Below are 24,094 nucleotides of genomic sequence, written 5' to 3' on the forward strand. Positions count from 1 at the left end.
TGCGGCCTAGCTTGAGTACTTTTGTTATCTGAATGAGGAAAAAGAGCAAAAACCTCAGAGAAATCTCACTACCCAGGCGCTCCATAAACATCTCCAGCAGAGGGGCCAAGAACACAAAAGCAGCCCCCCCCCCGCTTCATTATACGCAAATCATTGCCGCTGGCAATACTGACGAACACTGAGAAGGTCAAATTGGGTCAGTCACAAGGGGCAAGAGAAGCAGAATCAGTCGAAGAAATGCACTTCAGCCCTTTTGTTGGGAGAGTCTTTTTGTGCCATTGCTTCCTAAAAACTGTTGGCATCATTCTTTTGGAGCCTTTCAGAGGATCGTATATGGTTTTATACATATCGCTAATGCTAGCCCAGACTCTCCGAGTGTCCCAATTTTCCAGGGATCTCCCTGATTTAGAGAAGCCATCCCAGTTTCTGATTTGATCCTGGAATGTCCCACTTTTCCTTAGAATGTCCCTATTTTCATTGGAGAAATGTTGCAGGTTATGGAGTTATCTGACCTCCGAGCCGTCTGAAGGCAATCCTGTATAGGAAAGGTTTTTTTAAAAAAAGTTTCATGTTTTATTATGTTTTTATGTATGTTGGAAGTTGCCCAGAGTGGCTGGGGCAACCCAGAAATATAATGATAATTTTACTATTTATGCTTCACACGTCTTACTGGCTCCCCACCCCCCACTCCCAGCCACTTTGGGCAACTTCCAACATATAAATAATAATAATAATAATAATAATAATAATAATAATAATAATAAACATTAAACATTAAAAAGTCCCTATACAGGATTGCCTTCAGATGGCTTGGGAGTTGGATAACTTCACACCCTTCAACATTTCTCCAGTGAAAAAAGGGAAAGTGGGACATCCCAGGATCAAATCAGGAACCAGGACAGCTTCTCTAAATCAGGGATATCTCTGGAAAATAGGGACACTTGGAGGGTCTGCAACAGGCCATTTGCTACGTCACTCCATAGTGAATCTCTCCCAACAGAGGGACAGTAAGTAGGGGCTCCTCTGCAGATCAGAAGGCACAGGCAGGCTGGTACAGGGAGAGGCACTACTCCAGGTATTTAGAGCAAAAGTCATGTAGGGCTTTATGTCCAGGACCAGAAGTCAGATTTATTTACTTAGTTATAAAAATATTTATATACTGCAGTATCATTAAAACAATTATAGCTGTTTACAACAATATAAAAACATTAAAACCCCAAAATAACATCATATAAAATGAAAAAACAAGTTAAAAGCAAGAAGAAATTAAAATCAATTTCGGGTGATGGAATGGAGCTCTCTGGAGCACAGAGCCAGTCCCAGAAGTGTTGCTACCATACAAACAAAGGTGTGGTGTGGGGGGCAGTGTCCCACATCTTGAGGATGCAGCAATACTAGTCTCAGTGTGGAAGAGGCCAGAAGCTCCCCTGCTGTACTGCAGAAGACGACTCCTGGAGAGGGCTGGGTCCCTTCAATTAAAGCAGCACCTTACAATGTGGATGGGGGCCAACCATTAGGATAGAGCCGATGCTCTACAGGGCCCAGTATTGACTTGTTTCTTGCTGAAGCAACATCACAGCCCTGAATTTATAGAGCACAGCCTGATGGCTGCAAATGGTGTGGCGGTGGCACTCACCTGGCCTCTTGACGGCCGAGTTGCTGCTGCTTACTGAGAACGACAAAGGGGTGAGGCAGCGGGAAGGTTGGTGCGGTGCAAGCTTACCAGCAGGAGTGCCAAATGAGCTTCGCCAGTGTGTTTGCACTGCACTAACCTCCCTGTTGCCTCACTTCTCCCTGCTCTTTCCTTCCCTGTAAGCATCAGCGGCTAAACGGTTAGGTGAGCACCACTGCCCCACCATACCGCCTGTTACTGCTGCTGGATCTTGGCTTCAAGTTTGATCCTTTTCCTGTTTTGTCTTGCCTCTGTATCCAGTCTCAATCTCACCTTGCACCCAGTCTGAGACCTGCGTTGCCACAGAGCAGGCCATTTTGTAAGCCAGACACAAACATGGAGGCAACCGCTGCAGATCTTTCAGAATTGGGGTGACATTAATTAATTGACGATTTTGATCATTTAGCCCACACTTCAGCCGCTCTTGGTTCCAGGGCAGATTACAGTAATAATATTCATATAGAAGTTATTGACATGGCCACTATATATTTAATAAGAATAATATACAGTATCAAAATAACAACACTACGGTAACCATGTTTACAGTTGGCCCTCTCGGCTCAACCCTCTCTCAAAGGCTGGGTGAGAAAAGGGTATATTTAACCAGCAACCAAAGTTGAATAATGCCAGTGTTGTCCCTATAGCGAAGGGAAGTGAGTTCCATAAACAGGGCCTTCTCTGTGGTGGCCTCCTATCTCATGTCACTGCATTGTGGGTATCCCCTAACAACGGGGCAACAAGAAGGGCTTCTGCTGCTGATCTCATTACATGAGCAAGCTGGTGCCAAACGATTTAACACTCTGACAGCGGCATTCTGCAGCAATTGCAGCTTCTAAATATTCTTCATAAAATATTTACACATTACAATAGTCCAATCAAGGGACGAACTGAGCATGGATCCCTGTAGTGGTTTTTCTGTTGGCAGACCTATCTCAAAGACTTGCTATTACCAAGGCAAATCAGGACAACTTTGCATGTTGCAAGACTATCTTTTTTCCACAGGGTAGAAAAACACCTTTTTTGATCAATTGGCCTAAAGAGTATTCTGGTTGAAATAGGAGCCCAGAAATTACACGGTTGCCCTTCCTGTAGAGAGACAATCCGGTCACTGAATCATTCCTGCAAAGACATATGACCTGCTGCTGCTTCCCACTGCCGCATTTCTGTTGCAGCCCTCACAACACTCATACAGCCATGGTTTGTCTCCAGAGCCTTTTTGAAATGCAACCCAGAGAGCTTTCAAAGACCAAGAGCCCACTGTTGCGCTTCCGGGTGGGGTGGGGGTATAGGGAGTGGTGGGGCAGCATTGCTAGGAAACAGAGGACCCCAGCATTTGGGCAACGTTAAGCAGCAGGTAGAAGTTTCTTGATGAAGTCAACAATATGGGAAGCCGGATGCACTGCATCATACTCTGCAAAGAGGTGGCAGATATTCTCAGAGTCTGCTGGGCTTTTGGCAATGACACCGAAGATCCTGTGGCGAGAAACAGAGAGGAAACAGATCCCTATGTGATAGGTTTACGCTCATGATGGATGAAGAAATGCTCAAGCATGTAGACTTGAACTTTGGACACACCATGATTCCTTAAACCGCAGAGAAACACACCACCTCTGGCTGGGCATATTAAAGCACATTTTCCTTCCTCCCCAATAACCTTGGGAACTGTATTTTATCCCCAAAACTATAACTCCCAACACCCACAACAAACTGCAGTTCCCAATATTCTTTTTTGTGTGGGCAGGGAAGGAAATGTGCTTTAAATGCGTCACATATGCACAGCCAGAGGTGGTGCGTTACTCTGTGGTTTAAGGAATTTTCCATGTCCTCATTTTGCAGAATATATTCTGCTTCTGGTAGTCACGGGGAAGGGCAAAGAGTCACAAAAGGCATTCCCATCCCCCTTTTCTCTTCCATTCCTTTGTTCAAATGGCATCTCACTTGGAACGCAAGGAGCTGGGAGGAGGCAACGCCCAGGGTGACTCACCTACACTGACTGCCCCATTTCTCTCCCCACACCCACCTCCACTCACCCCTTTAATCATTTTTGTTATATAATTTGTTTTAGAAAAGTAAGGCTCAGAAGATTAAGGTTCAAATCCAAAATTAATGAAGGGGTATAGAAAGCAAAGGGACACGAGCTGCAATCTTAAGCGCATGTCCGCAGGTGAGACCCATTCAGTTCAATTCAATTCAACGGGACTTGCATTCAGGGAAACAGGGACTCAGTATTGTAAATGAATTGGTTCAAGTATCAGGAATGGGTGTGTGTTTGTGACACACCAGCTCCCCCCCCCCTTTAAAAAAAACACCCCTGGATTTTCCCAGAAAGGAAATCCAGATTAAATTGGGGGGAGGGCAGGGATTTACATGTTGGCTTGTTGATGCCAATGGCTGCGAAAAAACATGCAGAGAAGCCCCCACTCCCATAATAAACCCCCATTTGGAAGCAACGCACCTTTAGCATCTGGGTGCTAGCTTACCATGAGGGTACCTATTCAACCTCAATGCCTTTTAGTTGAATTTCTGTTGCTGCCTTTTCCTCAACCCTTAGCCTGCAGTCCTAGACACACATTTAACTGGGAGCAAGTCCCACTGAATTCAGCAGGACTTCCTTCTGAGCAGGAATGTGTGATTGTGCTACTACTAATATGCTTTGTGAGAAAACAATTGCCCTAAACCAGGCATAGGCAAACTCGGCCTTCCAGATGTTTTGGGACTACAACTCCCACCATCCCTAGCTAACAGGGCCAGTGGTCAGGGATGATGGGAGTTGTAGTCCCAAAACATCTGGAGGGCCGAGATTGCTTATGCCTGCCCTAACCAATCTCTAATTCCTCATATCATCATCTAGCCTCTGTGTATTCCATGAAGCTGCTTATCCCATCCATATAGCTTACCTGGAAATTTTGGAAAATTTCTGCCACCTTTACAAAAGAGAGAAGGGGAGAGGATTAGACTTCATATTCAACAAATCATTTCATTAGCTGGCTTGTTTAATGTAACAGTCTGACTCAATATAAGGCAGCAGATCTTGATGCAGATCTTTGTCCCTGCCCCCCTTCCTGATACAGTGGTACTGCAGGTTACAGACGCTTCAGGTTACAGACTCCACTAACCCAGAAATACTACCTTGGGTTAAGAACTTTGCTTCAGGATGAGAACAGAAATCGCGCGGCGGCAGCGCGAGGCCCCATTAGCTAAGTGGTACCTCAGGTTAAGAACAGTTTCAGGTTAAGAACGGACCTCCAGAACAAATTAAGTTCTTAACCCAAGATACCATGGTACAGATTTTCCTGCAGCTCTTATTCCCTGGCAGGGAGGGGGACACTACTTGGGGGTCTGCGTCAGGTGCCAAAATGTATTGGGCCAGCCCTGATCCACCATACTATAACAATTAAACTTTGCAAGAAGGTGCTTAAAACACAACATTTGCGCTTCCCGTTTTTGATTCAGTCATTCTTTTTTATGAAGGATCCAGGCTAGGTTTCTGCCAAACCACTGAAACCCAGTGTTTTCCGGATGAAAGCAAAGAATATGGTACGTAGATTGCTAGGAAATAGTCTGGAACAGGGGTGGACAGAAAGTGCATTGGGATCTACTACTAGTAGATCTCCTGGTGATTGGCAGCAGATAGGCAAGGGTGTCTGGCTCCCAATGGTTTAGCAACAGCAAGAACAGCAGCATTAAGATACATTCAACAATGTGATTATAACATTTGAATGATGCAAATTGGAGAACTGACTAAAACGGCAACAGTAAAATATGCAGGAATGGTAGGCAAGTAAAATGAACCATGGAAGGAGAAGGAGGGAAGTCATTCGATATATGGTATTATGTAAAATGTTTATTTTGATATGTATAATTAAAAAAATTAATAAAAACTATTTTTTTAAAAAAAGCAACAGCAACAACAAATTAACTTTTCTCACTTAGTGAAATGAAAAAAGCTAACCAGGGTGGAATCTAGACACATATGAAAAAACCGCTGTGAAAATGCTTTTAAAAAAAAGTTTTAAAAATATATTTTGAATTTGCCATTAGCGCACCATCACCATCTAGTGTCACATTTGTATAGTGCACTTAAAACTTTATATATGCAGCTGTATAGCAGAGTCCCAGGAGTGCAGTTGGCTGTGAAAAGGCTTGAGCCCAGTTCAGTTCTGGTACTGAGAAACAATTCCTTAGGCTAATAAGGCACCCTGTTCTTCAGTTCTAACTCTATGTCTTTTGCAGCTGGCTCTGGCTGGTAGATCTTGCGAAACAAACAGGCAGACTGGGTCTGACAAGCTTGAAGTCTGCCCACCCTTTTGGGAGTAGCCATAGAGAGCCATTATTATTTCTGAAGGCAGCCCTGTTTAGGGAAGTTTTTGAATGACTGATGTTTCAATGTATTTTTGATGTCCTGTTGGAAGCCGCCCAGAGTGGCTGGGGAAACCCAGCCAGATGGGCGGGGTATAAGTAATAAATTGTTATTGTTATTGTTATTGTTATTGTTATTGTTATTGTTATTGTTATTGTTATTGTTATTGTTATTGCTATTGTTATTCAGCCTCCTATGGCCAACCACATGGAGAGAAAGCACTGGCCCTAAACTAAAAGATGCTTGGGAAATAAACTGTGTGGGTGAGGTGGGGAGAAATCAAAATTGCTGCACGTGGCCTCTTGTTAATGCTGGTAGCAATACTGGAGGAGTAGCCTGGTCACTTACTTTCGGTTTTCGGGGTCCATGTCACAAAAGCTGATGGCAGTCAGTGGATAGTGCCGCCGGAAGAAAACCCTGTAGAAAGGAGGCAAAACTCAAGCATGTTTCTCAAACTTTTTTTTAAAAAGGGAAAACACCCAAAATAAAATCAATGAGTTACTTAAGAAGTCAGTTAAAAAATGGCTATCCCTTCTTGTATGTGCACTATTCAGCGCTGTTTCCTTTCCGCTGCACTGATAAAAACCCCTACATTATTTGTCTTGCCCTTAGTGGTGAAATTACGTAACTTACGTAATTGATGCGAATTATATTATGGTTACGTTACTCCACCCCATTCGTCTCAATGCAAAGGAAACAGAATGCGGGGGTGGGGGGGTGAGGATGTAATCAATCATGTAACGTTTGTGGACAGAAAGCCACATCTGTCATGGATGCTTTAGTTGAGATTCCTAGAATCTCAGGGTCCCCTCCACCTCTACAATTCCATGATTCTGTGGACAACAACAGTGGCGAATATTGATCATATTCACTGGTTTGATTCCCATTTCACACATGGGAAGGACCGGCCATTTCCGCTCCTGTCAGAATTCTCTGATATCTCCCTTGGGCGGAAATCCTTGGGTGTTCCCCGGTTCCTGCGCATGTTCCCATTTGCCAATAGACATTGGGAGCACATTTGCTTTTGTTTCCGACATTGCAAAAGGTCTGCCCTCTTTCCCACCCCCAACAATTTAACCGAGCAGGCAACTCTGTAATAAAAGGTGCTCCCTCCCCCTCCACCACCCGCTGTCCTATTCAGCTTCCTTACTTCCGCTGGATGTCTGTCAAGGTGATCCCTTGGTCAGTCACTTTGAAGTGGACGATGGTGGGCGTAGGCGGGACCTCCAGTTCGAAAGTGGCAGACACAGCTTTCCGAACTGCTGCTTTGCCAGTGAGAGTCTCCATGGTCAGGGAGTGCAGGTACAGGAGATTGCAGACTGTTAAGGCCAGAAGGCCAAAGAGAAAGAGAGAGAGAGAGAGAGAGAGAGAGAGAGAGAGAGAGAGAGAGAGAGAGAGAGAAGAAAGGACGATTAATGACCTATTGTGGCTGCTGACCTCTGGGAGTGGTGTTAATAAATGTAAAAATGAAATTAAACTCTCTCCCCCTACCCAAACCCCTCCAAATGGCTGCGATGGGAAAGGTGTTCGGGTTGCTAGTGTTTCTCACTTTTTTTAAAAAAAAGGCCAGATGTGCATTCCTGGAGTTGGACAGCCCGTGCGCGCGCAGACACACAGAGTAAGGGGTTAAGGCATGCTGGGGAGAAGAGCTACCATCTGTCCTCTAGCCAGGGCATCAACAAACCCGGGCTTGATGTATCAACACTGGAGAAGAATGGGGGGTGCAGTGGATGCAGTCTGCCCTGGGTGTCATCCCTGAGGGGGGGTGACATCGCCGCCCTCCCCTGGGATGCTCACCCTGCACCCGCGGGCGGCTAGCCCCGCCCCAGGTACACAGCATGCGCACCGCTCCAGGTGCCAGAGCAGCTAGCTCCGCCTCTGAGTATCAATTACTCAATTTGGGGAGCACTGCAAAACCTTCCTTTTCAGGCAGGGCTTTGAAAACTAAGGCACAGACGATGCAGATCACTGGGCTGCTGCTATCACGGCAATTGTGTTCCGTTGTATTTTCATTATTGCTCTTAACTAGATTGTTTCCATTACTTCGTATTTTATTTAAAAAAAATTAAAAAAAATAAATGTTGCAAGCTCCCTTGAATCCTAGTTTGGGAGAAAGGTGGGATATACTGTACATTAAATATTATTATTATTATTATTATTATTATTATTATTATTATTATTATTATTATTTTGCAGGCTACTAGCTTGGCTAAGTTTACTTATGAGGCTGGTCTGAGTGATGGCAAAATGGGATATCTTCGCAGCAGCTGCATGTAGACCGAAGAACAGGTGTGAATTTACAACACTCAGCTCCGATACTCCAAACAACCCCTACAAACTGAACAGATAGGTGTGCATGCTCCCATTTCACTCACCTGCAGCTTTCATTGAAACTGGTAGAGTGGCTTCTGAACCCACAGCAGGATTTTCTCTTCCTCCAAAGAAATCTGAAGTGAGGTTGGAGGTGGGGAAATCAAAGTAGGAAAAAACTAATCAGACAGAGGGCAAAAATGTACCAATTACAACCCGCATTGTTCTAATTTTCAGTTCTGATGCACAGGGGAACCATCACATCAGTCTCTAAAGATGCATACCAAAATCAAAACTAAAGCCAAATCATAAAAACAGGAGTTGCTTCATTCTTCTTCTCCTGCAGGATGAAGCAACCTCTCCCTCTTCACAGTGCCACTAACAGTCACGTTTACTAGTGATTCAAATGCCGATTCAGTTGTTACCTAGCTAGCCCCCCCCCCCGTCCCTGGTGCTTTAGGTGGGCTGTTTGCCTTTTTATTTTTTGAAAGTGGTACTTGTATTTGTGAGAACTAGAAGATTTTATCATATCACACCAATTTTCCGTCAGTTGAATTGGCTTGAATTTCCGGCCTCAGCTTAAAGGACTGTTATGTACAAACCATTACGTCCCTGAACAATCAGGTTGCTTGATGGACAGCCTATATGAACCTGCCTGAGCCCTAAAATTGGCCTCAGAGGCCCTGCTAAGATTAATCAGGCTGGTGGGCACTGAAGACAAGGCCTTTTCAAATGATGGCCCCACATATGTGAAATTCCCTTCTCCAAGAACCTGTGGCCGTCCAGCCCCAGCCGGCACGTAAATCAGGAGAGCCTTAGATTCCCAATCCCTCTCCTGTGTCTAGCATGAATACTAGACAGAGCACACCATTCCTTTCAGCGCTTCAGAAATTATTTGCTTCAGTTCCTACCTTGGCTGGGGATAAGCAGTCTGCAGGGCAATGCTAAAGGCATGATGGTGTGTTGATATACAAACGCCGAGAGACTTCCTGTAACAAAGAGATAGAGGAAGAGGTTTGTGCACGGTGTTCTTAAACCTCTGAACCCAAAATCTCTGCCAAAATTCTCATTTCCCCCCTGCATTCTGCCACTGATTAACAGCTGCACTGAATGTGTATCTGAAGAAGTGTGCATGCACACGAAAACTCATACCAATAACAAACTTAGTTGGTCTCTAAGGTGCTACTGGAAGGAATTTTTTTATTTTGTTTCAGCTGTACTGAATGTTTGTTAACAAACTAGGGAAATTGTTATAGGGGAACCAACAAAGAACTAACAGAAAACAGTTTTCAGAGATAACATGTCTTTTTCAGGACATTGCGAGACAAACCAGAGTTTATCATGTCACATATCCATCCTTGCTCCTCCTAGGGGTGTCCAGAAATATGAGATCTTGCTGCCATCCTTGAAAACCTTCTTGTGAATATGAGATCTTGCTGCCATCCTTGAAAACCAGCCAGCTCATTACTTTGGGGATCCATCCCAAATGTTTAGCAAAAGCCAGAGTGGGAACAAGCAGAATGGCTTGTTTAGTAAGAGTGTTAACATTGGACTGGATGGAACTTTGGTTTGATCCAGTTGGGTTCTTCTTAACAGCAAAATGCAGTAACTTCAGAAACACTCATGTTACACACAGCTTCCTAACAACAAATCCTGAACCAGCTGTAATGACATTTAACAAACAGATGCATGAGGAAGGCTGTCTTACCAAAATAGGGTTCTTCTTCAGCGCCCTTAAGGTGTACTCCTCGGGCAGAAGACTCAATGAGGAAGTGCCTGATGGGATCACTGCCATCTTCCCCTTTAAAGCAAAAACAAATAGTGCTGAAACGAATTTGAGATGCAACTCTTGCACCAGAGACTGCAAAAATGCAAAAACTGAACTGGCTTCTAAAAATTGGCTCGTGTCTTTGCATCCTCTTCTGCTTTCGCTTTCCACCCCCTTCCCCTTACTCATTTTAGTGCTATTTCACATTTTTTAAAAATATATTTACAAATTTTAAATCACAAGTAAAGGTAAAGGTACCCCTGCCCATACGGGCCAGTCATGTCCGACTCTAGGGTTGCGTGCTCATCTCGCTCAAGAGGCCGTGAGCCGGCGCCGTCCGAAGACACTTCCGGGTCACATGGCCAGCGTGACGAAGCTGCAGCTGGCGAGCCAGCACCAGCACAGCACACGGAAACGCCGTTTACCTTCCCGCTATAAAGCGGTACCTATTTATCTACTTGCACTTAAAGGTGCTTTCGAACTGCTAGGTGGGCAGGAGCTGGGACCGAAAGACGGGACCTCACCCCGCCGCAGGGATTCGAACTGCCGACCATGTGATCAGCAAGTCCTAGGCACTGAGGTTTTACCCACAGCGCCACCCGCGTCCCTAAATCACAAGTAGTGATTTGTAAATAAACCCATTAGTTTCTAAACACTGTTTTGTGTATTCTTTGAACAGAAAGGTGGTATCATTTTCTTAAAAAAATTAAAACAAACATAGCAAAGCATATTCTGTTCCTAAATTCTTGGCCTTTTGTTCTTTTTTTAATCACCGATGCTATGTCTGTGGTACAACATTAAAACAGCTGGAGAGGGAGAATTTACTATTTGGCTCTCCCACCTCCCAGTTGTTTTACAGACATGGATTTCATTTTATTTTAAACCCAACAATTTATTGTCTCTCCTGAAAGGAGCCGTGTGATCTGCCACCAACTTTAAGAGCTGTTCCTAAAATCTGTTTAAAGAAATGTGATAAAGAAATGATAAAAATAAAGGTTATACCATTTCAAATACATTCTCAGTGTAAGCTGTTTAGTTGGAATCCTGAATGCAAAACAAGAGTTACATAGGTAACATCCTATGTGCAGAGACACACAGGCAACACCCATATCATACGTTTAAAGCACATGGCTTCCTCCAAATAATTCTGGTCACAGTAGTTCACCCTCAAAGAAACTACAACTCCCTGCACCCTTAAAGAACTACAGTTCCCAGGATTCTTCTGAGAAAACCATGTATTTTTAAATGGGTGGTGCAGATGTGACCATAGACAATAGGCACTATCACACCCTAAAACCACATCTTTCCAGTTGCAAGAGTGATGTGTGGTTCCAGTTTTATTTTTTTATTATTGTTTTTAAAGTGCACCCCAGCCAGCAGAAGCTTGGGGAAGACACATATTCTGATCTCATTTTCTATCTTCCCCTTCCTTTATCTATATTGTCAACACTAAGACTGGGAACCTCAGGGCAGTAAACCCCGAGGCAGGTATTAAATTCCTGCAGGGACTTGCAATAGAAGCTCCTGAGCACAGTGGTATGCAGTGAAATTTTTCATAGGGGAACACTTAGGGCCAGAAGCTTGTGAGGGGTTTTTGGGGGGTGGCGATGTTGCACATATGAGCATCGTTCCTTCCCCCCTAAGCCGGGCAGAAGCTTATTGGGCTTTGGGAAGAAGGTGCCAGGGGAACAATCCACTGACCACACACCACTGCTTGAGCAAGACCAACCCCCTCTCCCCCACCCTCAAAAGGGAAGCCTCAGTACCTGTTTTGCCGCCGAAGACCTTCATGGCCAGGCCAAACGAGCCGCGGTAAGATGTGCTATCCCGCATGATGAAAGTGCCAGGAGGTTCATCAGCTAGCATCTGGACAGCTGTTTAACGGCACACAGTAGTTAAAGCATCGCCATAACCAAAGAAGGGTGTTATTTTATGAAGGCAGGCGGGATGGCAATATCGTGATTAATAATAATAATAATAGTGTGTATGGTGCTTTCTAGTGTTCAAAACATTTCATTGTGTAAATTCAAGGAACACATTTCTGCAGGCAAAAACACTTTGGATGCACATCAAGACCAGTGAGGGGCAGTGTGGGGGGAGGGGCTGTGGAGAAAGCGAGAGTTCTGGGGGCCAGATAGAGAAGCCTGGAGGGCCGCTTTGCACTGAAGTTCCCTGCCCTCATTGTAATCCTTGCAAGAACCCTGTGGTTGGACCTCCAGATGTTGTTGGACTCTGGAGGTGGTCTGGGATGGCCAGTGGTCTGGGATGATGTGAGTTGCAGTCTAGCAGCATCAGGAGGGCTATAGGTTCCCTTTCTCTTGTATATGTGGACTTGCATGTGTTCTTCTCTCTTTGGTACTTTCAGAATAAGCGAAGGAGGATTCTCCAGCCTGCGTTTACCTCTGATTTGTAAAGCCAGGGCAGGAGTAGTGGCGTTTACTGGGCAGGGCTGGATTTAAATGAAGAGAGGCCCTATGCTACTCCACTTGTGAGGCTCCTCCCCATCCCTCACCCTCACAACTGGGGAGCAGGCAGGCTGGCGAGGCTCCCTAGATTTAGAGGCCCAAGTTGCCCTGTCCTCACTTGAAGCCTTGGGTTTGCAATTTTGGGAGAGGGGAGACTGCGGCACTGGGGAGAGGGCCAGCTGGTGAGGCCCCCTAGATTTAGAGGCCCTAGGCTTCAGCCTACTTAGCCTATACATAAATCCGGCACTGTTGCTGGGGAAAGCAGTGCTCAGGAGAGCATCCTTAACCCTCCCCACCCCCACCCCGATTGCCCAGTCGAGTCAGGAAAAGTGACTGGCTGGAGGTTTGCAAAGGAGAAAGCAGTAAGGGTTTAGAAACTCTCTTTTCTATTTGATGTTTCCTCCCCTTACAAATGCACCCTCTGGCCTCCTGCGGCCTTCATTTTGCCCAGGATGACCCTGGGCCCTGCTATATCAGAGGAAGAAAATATGGCTGCAGCTTTGCTCAGTGTTTCTTAAATTCCCTGCTATTCCCTCACCTCCCCCATGAACGCCATGCCTTATTTTACCTTGGTCCCTTGTGATGCTAGGCTTGAACCAATACTTGGAGGTGTCCATCACGAACTTCATCGTTGTCTGGGTTTCTTTTGAATAGCCTGCAAGAGGGAAGAGGATACAGGAAAAGCTGGAGGCAATGTCCAAAAGAGACTGATCATTGTTTCTTTAAATTTTAGGCTAGGAAAACAGATGGCTTAAGTGGGGCCTGAAAGGGACTTATGAAATCATAAAGATCCAGGCAAAGGAGACACATTATTTGAAATGAACCATCCATTGAAATGGCTAGACAACAGATTTATGGCAATAAGAGGAAAGTTATCTCTTCACAGAACACAAATTAACCTGTTGAATTCCTTGTTACAGGATGTTAGCTATTGACTGAACTATACCTGAAAGTAGTTCCCTTAATGCCGGGTGAACGAAAGGTAAATTAAATTCATTTTGGGGTAGATCTTTTAAAGGTATCCAATTCATTTTTACATTCATTCTCTCCCTACCCTCTGCAGTAGGACTGAATACTTAGCTTTCATTTTTTTTATATATAAAGAAAGTTAGAAAGCAAAAAGTGGAGGCTATGCTCTAAGGCTTATTAGGCAGATACAGAGGTGCTGCTGTTGCTAAGATCTCCAAGTCACTTAATCACTGCTGTTAAGCAATCAGAAGGTAGGAATGTCCAGCATTTCTGGTATTGTCTGTGTTAAAGGGATTTTCCCTCTTCCAACAGGAGTAGCTTGCACCAAATAGTACAGGAAAAAAGCCTGTGATGCATTGTGCCTTTGACATGTGTGTGGTTGGTACAAATTAAACAGGGCAAGCCTTTTCTAGTATGGAAATAAAATTATGGGGAAAGCTTCACCAGCTGACATTCTATCTGTCAAGATATCTTTTTACTTGTGCGTGGCCCCCAATTTGCTTTTGGATCCCTTACTTGAGCACAACAGCTTGTAATATTCTGAATGTTGGATTTTATTTTGCTGAAGACAAACTTTTTATAAACTAAAAAGTTCATTTGGATGAACTTGAACTGCTTAGTTAAAGGATGAACTCAAACCAGTTCCTTTTCGATGGGACAAACTTGAATTAGTTTTTTTTTTTTTAAATTAACATTCCAAGCACTGATCCTTTCCATATGCCCCATTTGCAACAAAGTTGTTTTGAAATTTAAAATATATATAGGTTCGAATCACAGGGGTCAGATGACTTACTGTCCAGAGATGAAGAAGATGAGAGCGAGCTCTCTGAAGATGTTTTGTTGGAACTGCTGGCACCTGAAAATGAGCCAGAACTGGGTGGGGGCATCTTCTGTTTGAAAGAACCTGGGTGATTCCTGTAAAGTTTGGAGGACATCTCACTGTCTTCCAGACGGCCGTTGATAAGCACAATGGGCACAGGGGATGGGGAGCTTGTGATGGGTGAAGGAGAGCAGCTATGGGTCTGTCCCTTCTGGAACGGCTGAGGTAGGGGAGAATTCCCTTTCTGGGAGCAACTGACACCAGGATAGTAGGAACCTGAGCTCCAGGAACCAAGGGAAGAACCATTGAGGGATCCAACAGAGGAAGGACTTCCCGTTGACCTGGTCTGAGGAGTGTCGGGCTCATTGTTGGACAGTGACTGGGAGCTGCTGCAAAAGACGAAAGGAAACACAGGAGGAGGCATTAAGGAAGAGGCATAAAACTATTAGCACCATATCAAGGCCTGCAGGTCTTTCTGGCCTGAAGGGCACTGTCAAGTCACAAGCTGTGCCTGCAGAAAGGAAGGAAAGAATTGGGAGTGTGCTTAGAGCACACATTCCTTGGAAACTTAGTGACTTTATGCCATGGTAATTGACAGGTAGTGCAGCCCCACCCACCTGTCACAATGACCTGCGGGGAGGTGGTGAAGCTCAGGATCCAGTTTGTTCGACCAGATCCCATTTGCTACCCTGTCTTATACATGTCTTATACATAGCTGTCAACTTACAGATTTGAAAATAAGGGATCAGCAGCCAAAATAAGGGATTTTCCGGGCACAGGTATGTTCAACTTCTGAGCCCCTCCGAGCCAAAGGCAGAAAGCCCAGCCAGCAGCCAAACGAAGCCTCATGAATAAGGGACAGCAGCGGGACATGGCGCTGGGATAAGGGACTGTTCCGCCAAATAAGGGACGCTTGACAGCTATGGTCTTATAGTATGTGGTGCCTCTTATCTTCCAAACTCAAAAATCGCAAGTAGGCAAGGGATCTGCAACAAAACGTTGCAGTGGGGAGTGCTCCAGTTCAGAATTTCAACCAGTCCCATTTTTCCCCAGGATACTCCATTCAATTCCTAGTCCTCTCCCATAATTATCAGTTAGCATAAGGGTGCCCAGATGATAGAGCTTCTGTACCTTTAATAGATGTGCATGACAAGCTCCCATCTACTGAAAGCCCCTCTTCTACACAACTGCTGTTATAAAGGTACAGAAACCCGAATGAGTTAACTTCTAGATCAGGTACAAAGGATTCCCAAGCAACAACTTTACCTTCCAAGAATGTAGCTGGTGTCCGACCCAGGACTTGTCGACAGCAGAGATGCCTCGCTGCATCGCTGCACCAGCCTCCCATGCTGAGACAGCTTCCGTAAGTTCTCCAAGCCTGGGGAGGAAGGCAGGAGGGAGCTTGACCCGTAGCCCTTCTGGTCCTGCTGCGGGATGGAGATGCTTTCAGAGACTCGGATGCAAGCCGGCGACTGCCTCCCTGTGGGATACTGGGGGCCACCAGGATCGTGGCCAACCATGAAGGTCATGTGGCCACTGGAGTGGGTTCCTCCATGTGGGAACAAAGGGCAGTGGTTTGGGGGAGACGTGGAATGTGGGGCGCTGGACGGACTCGCTGAGTTCTGCAGAGACTCCTGGCACTTTGCTCTGGCAGGTGTCATTTCGATGTACTTTATGTCTGCCAGAAAGAAACATCAAAAACCTCAGAAGCAAAAAAGAGCAACAGACAAGATAAAATAGAGTACAGCAAAGCTTAGTCTCCAACCCTGGTTTTTTTAAAACAATATACCTGTTTTGCTACACTAAGAAGCAATATATATTTTCACATCTATATATATATTTGTGTTTTGTTCTGTACTTTTGTAAATTGCCCTGGAAGCACCGTGTGTGTGTGTGTGTGTGTGTGTGTGTGAGAGAGAGAGAGAGAGAGAGAGAGAGAGAGAGAACATTGTAAAAAGAGCTTCACAGTATTTTTTCACACTATTCCTGTATGGCAGGAGGCTGGACTAGATGGGGTCCCCTTGCAACTGAACAATTCTATGATTCAGTAATTCTTGCAGCAAAATCACCACCACCACTGCTCTGTAAAGTGGGAGAAAGCATCCTTCACGAATTTGTGAAATGCTAGAGGGTCGGGACAACTTTGGCTACTCTCACCCTTAAAGCAAATTCTGAGAGGCAGTTAGATAGATAGATAGATGATAGATAGATGATAGATAGATAGATAGATAGATAGATAGATAGATATAGATATAGATATAGATAGATAGATATATATAGATAGATAGATACGGTAATTTATTACAGTCAAAGACCAGCTCACATAACACAATAAAAACAGCGTTCATAAAGATAAAATACACAATCAGAACAGATTGCAGCAATAACTCATGAGTTAAAATCGGCTTTCATCAGTTCATCCTGGCTGGCTCCAGGAAAAGGCACTCAATGAAAACCATTTTCACGAAGACGAATCTGCAAATGTTAGAATTAACCGTGCTCCCATCTCCCCTTGGTTGCTTGCCGTGTGAGTCACTTCCTCAAGAGCTCAAAATTTGGCTGCCCCTCCCCAACCCAATTTGAAGGCAGCTTCTACTCTTTAAAAAATGGACTCTTTTTGTTTCTTTCCCCATTATTCTCTTTGATCTTTCATGAAGGATATTGTTTCTTTCCTAACAAGAGAGTAGAATGACTTGGGGGTAGAGGACAGAACTTCTGGTTTAAGGTACACCCACTACCTGAGAGGCAGTTAGATTTGCCTCGGGACAAGTCCTGGAGAAACGCCTCAGTTGCAGAAACGCCTCAACCCCTTTCAGCCAGCTCAACCCTACAGCATCAAACTGCAAGCAGCTGCACAGTGACACTCAAATGTTTGTAGTTGCTGATTCTTCAAAGCTGCATTCAAACCAGGCCTCTGTCCTTGAACCTGTTTTCAATGCCAGGACCTGGTGTTGGGATACACACAGTAAGAAAAGCAGCCAAGAGCAAGACTCCGGGCATGTGCAGAGTGTAGTGATGGGAAATGATGGGATTAAACAGTAAGTGCATTCACTATGTTGGGTTAGAGCTAAACATTCCACCTTCAGACCGTTCTTGCAGTTACTTTCGTTTTCCTATTCAGTTCTCTCTTTGCTCAATAAATAAGTCTAGGTTTTGAGGTCTGCAAAAAGACAGGGAACTAAACAAGAATGACTGGGGTATGGGGAAGTTCATCTGGCCTGTCAATAAGAAGCATTAGGCTGACAGGAACTAGGGACAGAGCCTTCTCAGTGATGGCCCCATATTAATGGAATTGCCTACAGCCATTTCACTGGTGACTTTAAAACGAATTTATCAGCTGGTTTAATTAATTGTTGAGTTTTACTGTCCATTTTAAGGAATGTAATGTGGCTTTTAATAGGCTTTAAATGTTTGCTGTGGAATTATTTTGTACCCTGCTTGTGAAGGCAACGGCCCTGAAATGCGTATATAAATCTTTTAAGCAGCAAACTGAGATCAAAGGTCACTCCTAGCTTAATTCCAGGTACTTTCCCTTTCCAGGTAGAAACGACCTCCAGGATCTGGAAGGCAAAAAGCCCTGCCAAAATATGTGTTATATAGAGTCATTCCAGTGATGATCATTGAGCCCATTACTTGTTGGCACCTGTATGGGAGGGTGTGGCTGATGCTTTAGTTTTTCTCATAGGTCCTGTCTGTACCTGACTCCAGATGAAAAAACATCTGGTGACTCCCCAAGAATACATCAGAGGCAAAACCACACCTCAGTGTTGGCAATGGCATTGAAATATTTTTTTTCTGATATTCTCCAGAGGTGGAGAAATCTGTGACCCTCCATATGCTGTTGGCCTTCAGCTCCCATCATTCTGACCATAAGCCATTGGAGTCCAATATGCCTGGAGGGCTACAGGTTCCCCAACCTTGTTATACACAACTACGTACATATACATAAAGGTTTCCTTAAAAATAAAATAAAATGGGGATCTTTACTATCACAGCATCAATGAGTTTGTGCAGGATTGGCATAATATTAGTGCCACTTTACTAACCCTGGAGGAATAACCTTGGGGGTGGGAACAAGTTTGCTTTTATTACCAAGTGTGTGACACATTTGTTCAGTTTGGACATAGAGGCACAAAAACTCCCATTGTTTTTCTTTGCCCAATTCTTCTGGGAAGGCTTCCCATTTCAATCTTTTCTCTCCACTGCAATTGATCTATTTCTAGAGATTAGATTTCAATTTAACAACTGTAATCTGCACTGAAGATGTTAATTTTTTCAGTTGTTTTGGAAGTATACAGAAAGAGAAGGAATTGTGTTAAACAGGAGGCAAAGTTCTAACCACTTTGTATAACCACTTTTTGAGTGCTCTAAGTACTTCACATATAGCTGGTGTGTGGAACCTGTAGCCCTCCAGATGTTGCCGAACTCCAATCGGCCCTAGCCTGCAGAATCATATTATTTCATTCAAATTTGGTTAGTACAATTATCCTCACATGGGCAGAGGTAGGAGGAAGACAGAACCTGACAGAACAGAGCAGTGTTTCCCAAACTTGGGTCTCCAGCTGTTTTTGTACTACAATTCCCATCGTCCCTGACCACTGGTCCTGCTGGCTAGGGATGATGGGAGTTGTAGTACAAAAAACAGCTGGAGACCCAAGTTTGGGAAACACTTAAACAGAGAGACAAATTACCTATTACTTACAAATCCAAACTCACAAAAAAGTTCACAAGCTGCTTTTTCTCCACTAGCAGGGAAGAGGTACCTGCGGGTTTCCATATGCTTGTTGGACTCAATTTCTAATGAGTTCCAGCTAGGATGGCCAATGATCAGGGATGATGGGAGTTGTAGTCTAACAACATGAGGAGGACCACAGGTTGCCCACTGTTGCCCAACAGGGTTCTGGGTGTGCAATTCCCACTCGTGAATCTCTCCTGATAGCCAACTGCATGCTTTTTGCAAGAGGGCAACATAGCAATTTATAACCTGTGCACGCCCTTTGTGAAATGATGCGATGTGTCTGTATTTTGTACTCTGAAAGTAGTGCCAAAGTACAAAACCTAGCAGGGTGGTGTGAGTCATGCTGCCTTGTTATGCAATGTGTCTCTGCCTTTCCTTCAGGCTTAGCATGACACGGTCATCATCGATGGGGACCAGAAAGCTCTAATGGGCAATTAGCTGGTTCAAGCACCTAGTGGGAGCATGATAGCCACCTGCCAGAGTGGAGGTCACAGAATCATAGAAGTGTATTATTATCATCTGGCTGGATTTCCCAACTGTGGAGTTGGAAGGGATCCTGAGGGTCATCTAATCCAACCCCCCACAAAGCCAAAATAAAACTGATAAGTAAACCATATAACAACACATTTAAAAGCCTGCCAGAACAAAAATGTCTTAAACTCCCACCTAAAGGACAACAGAGAAGGAGCAGGTCTAATCTTCCTTGGTATAGAGTCTTACAATTAAGGTGCTACCACTGCAAAGGCCCTGTCTCACATCCCCGCCATAGACACCTGCCTTGATGGCAAAGTGCAGAGTAGGTGCTCCCTTTGAAGATGACTGCAGTTGATGAGTGCGTTCGTGCAGGAAGAGGGGGGGTCTTCAAATTCTCTGGTCCCAAACCATTTAGGCCGGGCTTTGTATGAAAAACTATGCAGTGCCCCGTGGCTTCCTGAATTTCCTGGGTGTTGCCAAGTGGGTTCTGGGACATCACCCAGGACATCATGGGTTACATTTCCATTTTAGATAAGAATATCTAATGTGTGTGCAAACCTTTCCAGTAACATAGAAAAAAGAAGTGTGTGGGATGGAAAGAAGCAATTTATTCCTAGTTTCCTGACATGCTTGGTTATTGCAGCTCAAAGATAAATCTGTGGGGGAGACGACAGTTAATCTCATGTTGCCCTTGGCAATCATCGCAGGGAACACCCTCTGAGACATCACCACTGAGTTTTTAAAAAATGACTAAGCAGACTTGTCTCAACAGGCTCCTCCCCACCCCCAGCCCATGTCATGGGCAAAACACACGATGCTGCATTTATTTGGCACATCTAATCCAATCAAGAAAAATCAATCAGGTGTGTTAGAGGGAACAATCATATGGAGTTTAGATTGGGGAGGGGGGAGAAACACCACAAATTAGAACAAGTCAATGGATGCATCATATGCCTAGTGGTCACAAACTGCCAGTGAGGTGGTCAATATTATCTGAACTGAACTTTGACAAAGGTCCCATCTGCACTGCACATTTAAAGCAGCCTCCTACCATTTTAAACAGGCATGGCCTGCCCCAAAGAATCCTAGGAAATGTAGTTTGTTAAGGCTGCTGAGCCAAAGGCTAATACAGTGTTACCTCATAGAGCTACAATTCCCAGAATTTTCCTTAAAAATAGCCCCAAAACCTCTCTTTTTTTGCAAATTTGCTCAACAACTTTGGCTAAAAACATTGGATTTTCACTGTTTGAAATATGGCAACCCTAGCGGGTGTGTGTGTGCGTGCGCGCACACACATGCATTTGTGGTGGAGCAATCAATGATGTCCCCCCATCTACAGTCCGAAGAAATACAATCCAGATCAAGCCTAGATTAAAGGTATGGAAGACCAAAGGCTAATACAGTGGTACCTCCAGTTGCGGACAGGATTCATTCCGGGGATCTGGTCGGATCCCGAGGTTTCCACAACCTGAGGACCGCTTCTGCACATGCATGCGTGGCAAAACCCAGTCAAATACTTCCGGTATTGCCACTTTCGCATCCTGAAGTTTACGTAACCAGAGGTACTACTGTAGAAGACTATCAGCTTTCCTATCCTTCTGCTATTCTCAGATACAGCAACCTATGAGGAAGGGAAGCCGAAGGGCAGGTGACTAGTCCAGGGAAGCTCAACTTCATTGGCTGAGCTGGGAAATTGAAAGCCAAAATAATTAGGAGGGCTTAAGGCTACTTATTAGCCTCGTGGTTGATCTGGCCCTGAGCTCAGTCACAGATTCGTCACTGCATCTGCTGTTTGTCAGAATGGTGAAACATTCACCACTACAGGTTTGCGGAAGTTGTTTTTGGGTGGGAGCTAAGTTTCCAGCGATTTGGGAGAGTGAGAGCTCCTCTGAAGGACACCACGCAATATACTCCCATGGGGGCAGGCAGCAGGGAGAAAGGTCAACCCTCGGTGATTTGGCCCTCTCATCGGCTCAGCAGACTGAGCCCTGTAACTCAATGAATTCCACACCTTACCTGGGGATTCTGGCTCCTGTTTTGGGGCCACTGCTGTGCTGCTTTGTGGAACAGCTTGGTTAGGACTCTGGCTTTGGATTGGATTCAGCTGGAGAGGCTGGAAAGTGGGGTCAATTTCCAAGATCAGGCGGTTCAGTTTATCGATGGACACATCCAAAGTGGGAGAGAATTCTGGGCAGCTGTCATTGCTGGTTTCTGCTGGCTCCTCTGGCAGACATTTACCCCCCAAATTTGGGGATTTCATAGGTGTGGCCTCTGCCGGCTTACAGGAGTCATAGAGTTCCATCTTGGGCAGTGGACCTCCTGTGCCTTGGGTCAATGAGATCTGTCTGTCCCAGCCTTCTACAGAATAATATAAATACTGCGATGGCGAAGTGTGGCAAGGCGAATAACCGTTAGGCTGCAAGCGAGCGTGGTCTTCTTGGGACGAAACACATATTGTCTGTCCGACCCTAAGCACATGGTTTGGCATCACTCTTGACATCCTTTGGGTGTGAAGTCTTCAAGGATTGTTTATCTTCTCTCTCTCTCGCTCTCTGAGCGGCTAAGATGTTGCAAACACCTGCAAACCTTTTCCTGGAGCCTGCCGCATCAAGGGAGAAAACCTGTGCAAACAGAACGTTAAAACAGAAGATAAATGGTTGTGAGCACTCTGGTAATGCACTTTAGTTTCAGAACGGCAGGTAATGGGGCAGAGAGGGAGAAAGGGAGCTTACTTATTTAATTGTAAGCAGAAGAATGACAGTCACCAACGCATTTCTTCCAGGCAGTGCTGGTGGCGGAGAAAACAGGTTGGTTTTTTAAAGAGAATACATGGAGTCCTTGAGCAAAGTAGAAACAATAGATGCAGAGCCCAAAGTTTTATTGACAAATATAGCTATAACTCAGGGGTCAGCAAAACTTTTCAGCAGGGGGCGGGTCCACTGTCCCTCAGACCTTGTGGGGGGCTGGACTATATTGGGGGGGGGGGGAATGAATGAATTCCTATGCCCTACAAATAACCCAGAGATGCATTTTAAATAAAAGGACACATTCTACTCATGTAAAAACACACAGATTCCCGGACTGTCCACGGGCCGGATTTAGAAGGCGATTGGGCTGGATCTGGCCCCCGGGCCTTAGTTTGCATACCCATGCTATAATATCTGTGATTCCTTGCAAGTGGACAGAGAATAGAGACCAGTTTTATTAACAGGCACAGAAAGGAAAGGGCAACTCTGGGAAGGGCTGAAGAGGGCTCAGCAGCAAAAATGGGCAATTGCACTGATACACAAAAACATAGCACAGATAGGAAAATAGAGATATAGATTAGCAGCCAGAAACCTCCGGCCCACAGGTTTAATTCTGTTGGGTATAAGCAACCTTGAATGGCTCCAGTCAGTAGAGGGCAGGGTTGAGAATATAATAGTCAGGTAAAAGTACACTTTTGTGGTTTCCCACTAAAACCCTCCCCCACCGCAAATTCTGCCGCTTCTTCCATTATTATTATTATTATTATTATTATTATTATTATTACTAATGCGGCACCTTTACCCCTGATGGGACTCAGGGCAACTTACAGATAAAAACAAGAATTGCTAAAAGTGGAAAGAACTAACGTTGAAAAAACAATTAAACATTAATAAAATTGAAACTATATACATATATGAAGAGGGATGCGGGTGGCGCTGTGGGTTAAACCACAGAGCCTAGGACTTGCCGATCAGAAGGTCAGCAGTTCAATTCCCCACAACGGGGTGAGTTCCCGTTGCTCGGTCCCTGCTCCTGCCAACCTAGCAGTTCGAAAGCATATCAAAGTGCAAGTAGATAAATAGGTACCACTCAGGCGGGAAGGTAAACGGCGTTTCTGTGCGCTGCTCTGGTTCGCCAGAAGCAGCTTAGTCATGCTGGCCATATGACCCGGAAGCTGTATGCCGGCTGCCTTGGCCAATAAAGCGAGATGAGCGCCGCAAACCCAGAGTCGGTCACGACTGGACTAATGGTCAGGGGTCCCTTTACCTTTACATATATAAAATCTGCTTACAAATTGCAATAAAAGCAGCACGGCACCAGTTCTTTAATTAAAACAAGAAGGTATTCAACCTGGTGGCAGAAGGACAGTAAGGACCAGTCTAGCTTCTCTAGGGAGGGAATTCCAGAGACTGGGAGCAGCCACCGAGAAGGCCCTTTACTGCATCCCCACCAAACATGCCTGTGAGAGGGGCAGGACCAAGAGAAGGGCCTCCCCTGAAGATCTCAAAACCTGGGCAGGTTCAGGTGAGCAAATGCAATCTTTGGACTTAATATGTTTGCACTTAAGTCACTTTGGGCTTTATAGGTAATAATCAGCACTTTGAATTGTGCCTGGAAACTGAAGGGTAGTCAGTGGAGCTGTTCTAGCAAAAGAGTTGTATACTGTACTCCCTATAACCAGCCTTGGTCAGCAAGCTGGCTGCAGCTCTTTGAGCCAATTTATGTTCCTGAGCACTTTTCAAAGGCAGCCCCATGAAGACCACATTACAG

At 44.9% G+C, this 24,094-nt stretch overlaps 1 protein-coding gene across 1 annotated transcript in view; it reads right to left on the reverse strand.

The window, feature by feature from the left end:
- Positions 1 to 1,102: 1,102 nt before the first annotated feature.
- TNS4 (tensin 4) overlaps positions 1,103 to 24,094 on the reverse strand; it is a 30,247-nt gene continuing 7,255 nt past the window's right edge. Inside the window, exons 2-13 of the mRNA XM_028704016.2 lie at positions 21,593 to 22,197; positions 15,631 to 16,042; positions 14,338 to 14,753; positions 13,144 to 13,230; positions 11,877 to 11,984; positions 10,051 to 10,143; positions 9,254 to 9,331; positions 8,408 to 8,479; positions 7,183 to 7,351; positions 6,381 to 6,449; positions 4,570 to 4,596; positions 1,103 to 3,145 (exon numbers count right to left, since the gene is read on the reverse strand). Coding sequence (XP_028559849.2) covers positions 3,016 to 3,145; positions 4,570 to 4,596; positions 6,381 to 6,449; positions 7,183 to 7,351; positions 8,408 to 8,479; positions 9,254 to 9,331; positions 10,051 to 10,143; positions 11,877 to 11,984; positions 13,144 to 13,230; positions 14,338 to 14,753; positions 15,631 to 16,042; positions 21,593 to 22,076 — 2,145 coding nt within the window. The 5' untranslated portion in view covers positions 22,077 to 22,197 and the 3' untranslated portion in view covers positions 1,103 to 3,015. The remainder of the gene's footprint in view (positions 3,146 to 4,569; positions 4,597 to 6,380; positions 6,450 to 7,182; positions 7,352 to 8,407; positions 8,480 to 9,253; positions 9,332 to 10,050; positions 10,144 to 11,876; positions 11,985 to 13,143; positions 13,231 to 14,337; positions 14,754 to 15,630; positions 16,043 to 21,592; positions 22,198 to 24,094) is intronic.

Source organism: Podarcis muralis, chromosome 13 (genome assembly GCF_964188315.1).
Source record: "Podarcis muralis chromosome 13, rPodMur119.hap1.1, whole genome shotgun sequence".
Lineage (NCBI taxonomy): Eukaryota > Metazoa > Chordata > Lepidosauria > Squamata > Lacertidae > Podarcis > Podarcis muralis.